The 9,839-nt window shown below is 43.6% G+C and overlaps 1 protein-coding gene across 2 annotated transcripts in view; it reads left to right on the top strand.

Moving 5' to 3' along the window:
- The first annotated feature begins 2,386 nt into the window (after positions 1-2,386).
- GDA (guanine deaminase) overlaps positions 2,387-9,839 on the top strand; it is a 130,111-nt gene continuing 122,658 nt past the window's right edge. The window contains exon 1 of one of the 2 annotated variants that reach the window (XM_024738920.1): positions 2,387-2,591. In XM_024738920.1, coding sequence (XP_024594688.1) covers positions 2,469-2,591 — 123 coding nt within the window. In that variant the 5' untranslated portion in view covers positions 2,387-2,468. The remainder of the gene's footprint in view (positions 2,592-9,839) is intronic. The other variant, XM_024738919.1, reaches the window with a different exon arrangement.

Genomic DNA, 9,839 nt, shown 5'->3' with positions numbered 1-9,839 from the left:
CGGGCCTCTCACTGTTGTGGTCTCTCCCGCTGTGGAACACAGGCTCCGGACGCGCAGGCTCAGCGGCCATGGCTCACGGGCCCAGCCGCTCCGCGGCATGTGGGATCCTTCCGGACCGGGGCACGAACCCGTGTCCCCTGCATCGGCAGGCGGACTCTCAACCACCGCGCCACCAGGGAAGCCCTGGTACACTTTTTTAATTCTAGCCATTATGCCCTAGGCTTTTCCTGATTTTAACCATAGCATAAATGGCGTTAAAAAAAAATTGACATTTTATTATACGTAATTCCTACAAGGTTACATATATCCCATATTGTTTTCAATAACTGCATAATATTCTACTAAGTAAATAGATTCTTATTCACTAAACTAGACTCAATTGTTGGACATTTAGGTGGCTTTCATTAAAAAATATATTAGCTGTATTTATGTTAGGAAACCAATATATGTTTTAGAAATACTTAATTGATTCCTCTTTTACAGTGACAGCCAGACATTTTCTTCACTTTTCTTTCTGAGGTTTGTGTATATATAAGCCTAGATCAAGAGGATGTTTTCAGTGTTCTGTCTCTTGCGACTGCAAGCAGGGAGTGTGGTCTGCATAATCAGAAGTAAGCAACAGGGAGAAAGGGCTGATGTCTCCCAGAGGCAAGTGCAAAGCTCTCAGCTTCCTAATCTCAGGGCTTCCTAATCTGAGTTCTTGGCAGGTGATCAACCAGCTTGGTGTGCCTGGGACTGAGGAGTTTCCTGCATTGTGAGACTTTCAGTGTTACAGCAAGGAAAGTCCCCATGAGTTGGTCACCCTGCACCTTGGTAAGGGGGAGGTGAAGGTACTGAGAAGGGAATGAATCATTTATATAAGCTACCCCTGTGTCATAAAAACAGCAATTCAGAGAAAGTTTGCTCATGCACGGCAATGTGAAACCCTTATCCTTTATGTAGGAGCCAAAATCAATATTTATCTCAGGTTACTGCTCTGCTCCCAGAAGAACCATTCATTCATTCATTCATTCAATATGTATGAAACACCAGGCACTGTTCTAGGTATAAGACTCCTGTTCTTGTGGTGCTTCTATTACTCTGTGTGTGTGTATACTGGGGGAAGGGAAGCGGAAATAAATGGAAAAGCATAAAATAAATGAGAGTGGATATGATAAATGCAATAGCAGAAACAAAATAGTCTAATGCGATAGAAACTGCCAGGGATGGGGATGTGCTATTAGCTTGGTGTTGGAGGGAGGTTACTCCGAAGAGCTGACAGTTGAGGCAAACCAGTGATCAGAAGAGCCAGTCATGTGAGTATCCACAGGAGGCACTAGGGGCAGAAGGAGCGGCGTGCGCAAAGGCCCTGAGTGGAAACCAGTTATTCTTCCTGGAGGAACTTAGTAAAGTACTTTGTGCACATACTGTAGGGAAGGAATGCTGACCTAGAATCAATCTTAGCAACCACCCAGTCCCAGTTCCATTTTCACAAACAAGGATAAGGATGCTGAGTCCCACCTGCATTGACCATAGTCTCTTGATTCCTAATCCAGGACTCTTTCCACGAAGCCATGCCACACTGCCATTTTTAGCTGCTTGGCTTGAGTACTTAATTTTCTCCCCCTGTACAACTGGAAATAAATCAAAGAGATTCATTTATTTTAGGTATGAGAAAAACTGGAATTGGAGTTGTTTGTGGGTGGACACAAGGCCCAAAACATTGGCCTCAGGTGAAGAGAGGAACTTTGGGGTCGAGATTAGCCTCCACTGGTGGGGCCCCCATAATTCTGTAAGACATGCTTTCAGAACATGAGGTTAGGACAAATTCTTCAGCCCGCAGAAAATGAAAATGAAAATGAAAATGAAACTGGTTGGTAAAGTAGGCAGCCCTAACAGACCTGTCACCCTGGCACTGAACTCGTGCCCGTTCAGACCTTGTGGTTACTACAGGTTGAAAAGTTTCCAGGGTTTGGCCACAAATAGCCCTAAGAGTTTAAAGGGCAGAGAAAGCAGATAGATGCAACTCTGGGTGTGCCAACTAAAGGAAGGTGGAGGAAGTTGGGGCCCGCGGCAAAAGCGAATTTAATGACCACTTAAAGGTACAGGGATGGAATCCTGAATCCTCCACCTCCTTCCTTCATCTCCCGCCCCCTGGGTGGGTGACAACAGCCAAGGGTTAAAAGAACCGCAGCGTGAACGGGGATTTTGGAAACTCAAAGAGTTAACGTATCAAAAACTAAATCAGGGGAGGAGAGACTGGAGCCAACTCACGGGAGAAAAAATCCTATTGGCATCGAGGAGGCAGGGAGCCAGCCCCTGGGCGCGGTCTGCAGGGGGCAGGCGATCTCGCGGGGAAGCGGGGGCAGGACGAGGCCGGCGCTGGTGCCGGCTCCGCAGCTGCCCGCAGCCGCAGGGAGTCCTCGCCGCGCCTTCGCCTGGTGCGCCCTCCTTGGGCCGCGGACTCCGCACTGCGCTCCACCGCTGACATGTGTGCCGCCCGGATGCCGCCCCTGGCGCACATCTTCCGAGGGACGTTCGTCCACTCCACCTGGACCTGCCCCATGGAGGTGCTGCGGGATCACCTCCTTGGTGTGAGCGACAGCGGCAAAGTAAGCGGGTGCGGGGTCTTGCGCACCCTGACGGGCGGGCGGACAGGTGGAAGGAAGCTCGCCGCGTGAGCCGCGGAGCCCGGAGTTAGCTCCGTGTGGAGCGGGCGCCGCGGCGCTGGAGTTGAACTTGAGCGTTTTGGCTTTGGGAGAACGCCGGGAGAGCCCTGGCACTGGGTTCGTGGGCTGGACTGGGAGTAAAGTGTTCCCAGGTGCTGGGAGCCATGGAGTACGCACACCCACGATTGGTTCGACAGCCGTGCAGGCTGTGGTGGCAGGGAGCGAGGCTGTGCCCTGCCAAATCTTAAGAGATCATTAATAAACTAGCACCGCGCTTCATTCATTTTTGTATCTCAGGAGCCTGACACAGTGCCTGGCACCACCTAGGCGCTCCATAAATTTGATTGAATTTATTGTGAAAGAAATAACAGACGGGCCATTTGATCAGTGTTGCTGAGCCCTTTCAGTGCATTGGAATAAGTAAAGAACTGATTTCATTCACCTGATCATTCAGCAAACAATACATGAATGATTCAGACTAGACAACTTGTAATACTAGTAATACTAGAAAGGATAGTCTGAGATATATTACCCACCCAACCCCATCCCCCAGCCATTTGCATCAAAGCAAGCAGTTCCATTTTAAGGTTCAAAATGTCTTCTATGAGAGTATCTTTCACACTTACATTTCCAAAATCAGGATTTCTGCAAACGACATAGGTAACTTGACTGTTCCATACACACCACTGGTAACTGTATTGGCAGTGGCCTGGCCAGTTTCAGTGAAAGCCATTCCATTTTTAGGAGAAAAATTAAAGATAGAGATGGGTTATTTTTGAGCTTTTCCCCAACTACCGGTTTGGTTAGCATAAGTACACATATTTGGAACTTGCCAGCTTGAAGATACTATTCCTGACTAAAGATGCTTCCGAGTCAGTGACAGTTTTGAATCGTGACTCTTACATTTGGGGATAACTAAACCCTGTTTTCTTTTGGTGCTTAAAAATCTATACTCCCTGTGTATATTCGGGGAGCCTGCTGTTGTGTTTCCAAGGTGATGAAACTCTCAGAGCTCTCCTAAATGGGGAGACTCCAATAAACCCTGAGACTGATGAATTGTTGCCTTGGGTACTTGACCCTCAAGTTTCAGGGATGCCTTAGGCTTGGGACAAGTCCCAAGAAGCAAAGGAAGAGAGACTGCTAAACCAGGGAAAGATTAGAGGTATTTGCTTAATCACAAGGAACTGTTCACAAATTAGGTTTCTTTTCACAATTTAAATTTTCATTTCCAAAATTTGAATTGGTAGGATAACAGGTGAGAGAATTGACTAGGGGACTGTCTTTAACCAGTGGAGAGGAGGAAGAAAAGGAAGTAATTTATCTAAAAATTTACCTTTTCTGGGGGTTGTACAGAAGAAGAATAAAAGAGTGTCCTGAACATGAAATTAGTAGTTGAGTCAGGGAGTCTGTTCATAACTAAGGAGCATATTGAAATTATAAATTTAGAAAAATGCCATTCCCCCACAAGACAAAATGAACTAGGAATCGGATACAAAGGAGAGTTAATCAACTGGATTAGATTTACAGTATACAGTGTCCTAATCAGTGAAATGGTAACTGTTTTATTGCTCTCCTCCTAAGTGCAAGGCGGTTGATCCCTGACTGTGTGTAAAGTGTGGACATGTCATATATATTTTAAGACTTGATTTCTTTCATTTTGAAAATGGGACTGCCTCACCTTTAGAGTTACTGGGATAAATATATTATTCATTTAAAAATTTTTAAGGTTCTTACAGAAAATTATATTCCCATGAAGTAAATAAATATGCAGTTGATCTTTATATTTTTACTGAGCTCCCAAAGCTGTTCTCAAACCTTGGGATGAATCAGAAACATCTGGGGTGTTTGTTAAAATGCCAGTTCCTGGGTGTCATCTTCAGAGAATCTGAATCTGTAGGCCTGGAGTAGGTCCTAGGAAGTGGCATTCCAACAAAGGTCCCAGGAGATTCGGACACAGGTAGTGGATGGATTACATTTTGGTAACCTCAGTATATAGGCTGTGTGATGCAACCAGTTATGTGGGGTCTTGGGTGCTCAGTTCTCCGTTTCAAGCCCTGGGCTGGGGTAGCATCTCAGAGAGACAGGACATGATTTCCTCTGTCCTCCCTCTCCCTTCTAGACCTAATCTTTCATTTCATGTAGGCCCAGAGAATGGTAATGATTAACTGCTTTTAGTTCATTAATTAAAACTCATTCAAAATTAGGTTAATTAAAAAAAATTCTCTAGTCAATATTGGGCATTTTGAATTCAGAGTTAGTTTTTCTACTCAAGTGGCGTGTAGCTTTTTGAAAGAAAAACTCCAGCATGTGTAATTCATTTGCAGATAGATAATTAATTGTGAGACATTGTGTGCTCAAATATTACTAAATTATCTGATTCTTCCAGCAGGGTCAAGTTGACTTTAAAGATAGGTAAAGATGTCTTGGGTCTTTTAAGCACACTTAGCTGAAAGCAACAGCAAGGAAGAGAATCGTTTTGGAAGTAGTGCCCTGGGGTAGCAGGAGCAAGTCCTATGGAGACCTAAGTTCAAGTCAGGTCTCCACCACCTACATGTTCAAAGTCCATGGGTGAGACCTTAACCTCTCTGAGCCTCAGTTTCCTCCCTTGTAGAATCAGATACTTTTGCTAAGTATTAAATGAGATAATGTATGAAAATGCCTGTCGCTTAGTGGATACGCAACACATACCATGTTCATTTTGTCCCCTTCCTTCCCTCTGTGCCTAGCAAATCCTTAACCTCTTGCTCACTGTAGCATTTTTGCATATTTCCGCATGGTGGCACCCATGCAGGCCAACAGGTAGAGAAGGAAGCCATGGCCTGGGATGAAATATGTGGGAGGTGGGGGAGGTCACTGGGCCTCTGGTGTGCAGCCTCACTGCTCATGCCATCGACCCTCTGGGACACAAAGATGCATCTAGGAAGAAAGATCTAAACAGCATTTGCTGCCAGTTCACTAGCACATCATTTTCAGTGTCTCTTTTAGTCTTCAGTGTGATTATTTCGTCTTAAAGTTAGGAAAGTTGAGACTTGAAAAATCATGCATCCAGAGATGGATTTTGAATTAACATGGCCAAAGCCCATATTCTCTCTCTCTCTCTCTCTCTCTCTCTCTCTCTCTCTCTCTCTCTCTCTCTAATTGGGTATAGTTGCTTTGCAATGCTATGTCATATTCTGCTGTGGTCACCGCAGAGGATGGAGCTGAGCTCCCTGTGCTATACAGCAAGTTCCCACTAGCTATCTACTTTACACATGGTAGTGTATATATGTCAATCCTAATCTCCCAATTCATCCCACGCCCTTCCCCACCGGTGTCCACACGTCCGTTTTCTACGTCTGCATCTCTGTTCCTGCCCTGCAAATTGGTTCATCTGTACCATTTTTCTAGAGTCCACATATATGCGTTAATATAAGATATTTGTTTTCCTCTTTCTGACTTACTTTACTCTGTGTGACAGACTGTAGGTCCATCCACATCTCTACAGATGACCCAATTTTGTTCCTTTTTCAGAATGGCCATCATCAAAAAATCTACAAACAATAAATGCTGGAGAGGGTGTGGAGAAAAGGGAACCCTCTCACACTGTTGGTGGGAATGTAAATTGATACAGCCACTATGGAGAACAGTATGGAGGTTCCTTAGAAAACTACAAATAGAACTACCATATGACCCAGCAATCCCACTACTGAGCATATACCCTGAGAAAACCATAGTTCAAAAAGACACATGCACCCCAATGTTCTCTGCAGCTCTATTTACAATAGGTGGGACATGGAAGCCCATATTCTCTTTACTAGAGTAGCCCACCTCCCTGAGGCACAGTCCCTGACCTCAGTGAACTTGCACTTTTAGCAAGGGAGCTTAGAATTGTACCTGTAATAAAAGTGGATTGATTCATGAACCGAAGACTGGGCTCCTAGCTGGAGATACGCTGATGAGTGAAATATGCAAACTCTGCCCTGCTCTAGTGAGGTTGATCATCTCGTGATTAACAGAATCTGCTATGACCTGTCAGAACTTGAACTAATCTGGGAGGTAGGGAAGAGCCTTCTAGGTAGAGGGAATAGCCTGTGCAAAGGCCCTGGGGTAGGAAGGAATGAAAACTTAGAATCCAAAGTTCTAGAAGAGGATAACACAATGTAAGTCTGGAGAGGTAGGCAGGGCATAGGGAGTCGGGGGAGAGATTGTGCCATGACCAAATTTTGCATTTTTTTTTTAAAGATCATTTTAGCTTCAGGATGTAAAGAATGCATTGGAGAGGAGTTAAGTGCAGGCAAGGAGATCAGATAGGATCCTGTTGCAGTAGTTTAGGTGAAATGGGATGTGGCTTAGAAGAGAGAGGCGGTGTAATGTATCAATTAAGAAATGAACTCTCAAGAGTACTTCTATCCCTTATTACCTATGTGAATTTGAATAAGTTACTTAACAATTCTATTTCCAAGTTTCCTCATGTATAAAATGATTACTATAATCTACCTCACTGGGCTAGTGAAAAGATTAAATGAATTAATAATTGTAAAGTGCATAGAATAATGCCTTGCAGCGTAGCACATGCCCAGTAAACATCAGCAGTTATTATCAGCAATGGAGATGGAAAGAGGTGGACAGAATTGGTAACTATTTAGGTCAAATTAATTGGATTTGATGGTAGGATTAGAAAGATGTTTGTGAATGTATTAAATAGTATGGTGGGATACAAATTGGTTGGTGGTAGGAAAAACTTGATGAAGGAAGCCAAAATTGAACTGGACATTAAAGAACACATAGGACTTGAACACGCAGAAGAGGGTTAAATAGCCCCGGTTAAGGGAAATGAATTAATGTTCTGCAATTTCTAAAACTTCTAGGAGGAGCAAGAGTTGTGTTTCACCTGGGACTGCATCATCATCTTGCTTTACCAGGAGTTCTCATAGTCTGAATCACAAAACTTAGTGGTTGTGTGTCATCTTTTCCTTCTGCTTGGCCAGGTGAAGACCCATCTTCCTGTAAGCTCAAGACCTCAGAATATCTTATCATTTTGAAGAGGGAATTTGGGATAAGCTATCCCTTCTGAGGCTGCTGAATCAGGGCTTCACTTTCATCAGAAACGTTTTCATGCCCAAGGATCACATTATCATCCTGTAAATTCCCATTTTCTGGAAGGCAGATTGCTTTGTTCAAAATGCTCATGGCAGACCCTGTTGGTTACCCACTCACTAGCCATAACCACTTCTTTCTTATTAACACTTTCTGAGTTTGATAGCCTGCAGTATACTTGGCTCATAGATAGATCATGGTGTAAGCCAGTCATAGTAATCGTAATCCTGTTTGCTGGATACTTATTTTTCCAGTTTCCTGGTAGCTAAGGGTGGGCAGCGATGACATTCCAGCATTCAGGAAGTCATCTCAGAGGCTTCTGGGAAATATTTTTTTCCCTAATAAATAGACGCAGATGTGGGAAGAGAAGTCCTTCCTTTTTTGGATACTTTCATGCGAGGAGTGGAGCTGCTGCCACCACTGTTTGAGACTGTGAGGAAAAAGTTAAGAGGTTTTCAGAGGCACCAACGTAGTCCCTCTTTGAACATCATTGAATGCATACGTGAATTACATCATTGAGTAGTTAATGGTCCCTGGAGCTGCCTACTACCGTTGACTTCTTTTGCGAGATAATGAAATATCTTTATTATCTACCCTTCTGTCAATTGCAGCTCAAAGCACCTCTAACAATTATACCACTTTTTCAAAGAATCATATTATTTTTCAAAGGACTGCTAGCTGCCTTTTCCTTTTTCCGTTTCTATCTTCTCCTTATTTGCCAAAAATGTCAGTGTCTTTCCAGGCACCCATATCAGTATTCAGGTCCCCCCAGTTATCCCCTGGGGTATCTTTGTGCACACCTCTTTCCATTGTCATTGGCCCTGTCCAGCCTTCCATTGTCTCTTGCCTGAAGTATTACAGGAACCTCCTAACCGTTTTCTCTTCCCCCATTCTAATATCTCTTCCACATTACTGACAGTTACTTTCCTGGAGCATGGGTAGTGTCATATATCTTCTCTTTTGTAACTACCTATGGCTCTCTATTGCCTCTAAGATCCAAATGCCCCAGGAAGATATTTTAGACATGACATTTGGCCCTAACCTGCTTTCCTAATACTTCCTCCTGTTCCATCCTTCTCTCTTGCAAGTAGGAGTAGGATTACCATGAGGTATCCACAAGCTGAGGGATATCTATCCATGCCAACTTCTCACTGTTTCCCAGCACATCATATCTTTTTGCACCTCCACTTTGTTGGTGACATTCCCTAAGCCTGGAATAGTCCTCCTTTATATAATCCCTTTTCCATTCCACCTCTGTCAAAATGAAATCTTGCTTTTCCTCCAAGGCCCAGTTCTGATGTCCCCTTCTTCCCAAAAGCTTCTCTGGTGACCATCCCCCAGTTGAAATAAATTACCTTTTGTTTTTCCATAAAATTTGCATATATATTCAAACCAGTGTTTTCCTGGTGGTTAAGAGCATGGCTTCTGGAGTCAGATTATGTGGATTCAAATCCCAGCTCTGCCACTTACTTGGAAACATTTCCTAACATATTTGAGTCTTGGTACCCTCACTTATAAAATGTGGACAACAGCACCCTGAAGAAGAGGTAAGGCAGATGAGGTAGTGTGTGTAAAGCATTGGCACATAGTAATTGCTCAATAAATACTGGCCATTGTTATTATTTTTCTCTCGCTGAAGTGATTATTTCACTTTTGCCTTTGATTATACTTAGGTTTATAGAATGTTCTCACTCACTGAACTGATTTAAAGTTCTTTGACAAGTGGGAGGTGAACTGGAGAGAAGGTAACATTTATTAAGTCATAATTTGTGTCAGACACTCTGCCAGATTCTTTATACGTCAACAGTTCTGAGATGAGAACACATCATCATCATCATCTTCTTCATTATCCCTACTCTACGAATGAGGAAATGGAGGGTCAGCTAGTTAGTTGACTTGACTGCAGTCATGGTGAGTAAGTGACAAAACCAAGAATCACACCCAAGTCTGTCTAATTTCCAAGGTTTGTGCTCTTTCCAGGAGTTCCGGCTGCCTCCTGTCATGAGGAGTGCTGACACTCTGTTGTCTTTAAGGCTCCTCAACATTGTCTTATTGTTTTAACACAAAGTAGGTGATCAGAAAAGTGTTTTGAAAGTGATGTGTAGTACAAAGACA

This window comes from Neophocaena asiaeorientalis, unplaced genomic scaffold (assembly GCF_003031525.2).
Source record: "Neophocaena asiaeorientalis asiaeorientalis breed wild unplaced genomic scaffold, Neophocaena_asiaeorientalis_V1.1 scaffold249, whole genome shotgun sequence".
Classification (NCBI taxonomy): Eukaryota; Metazoa; Chordata; class Mammalia; order Artiodactyla; family Phocoenidae; genus Neophocaena; species Neophocaena asiaeorientalis.
Note: the sequence above shows the minus strand (reverse complement) of the source record. Positions and strands in the feature narration are given on the sequence as shown.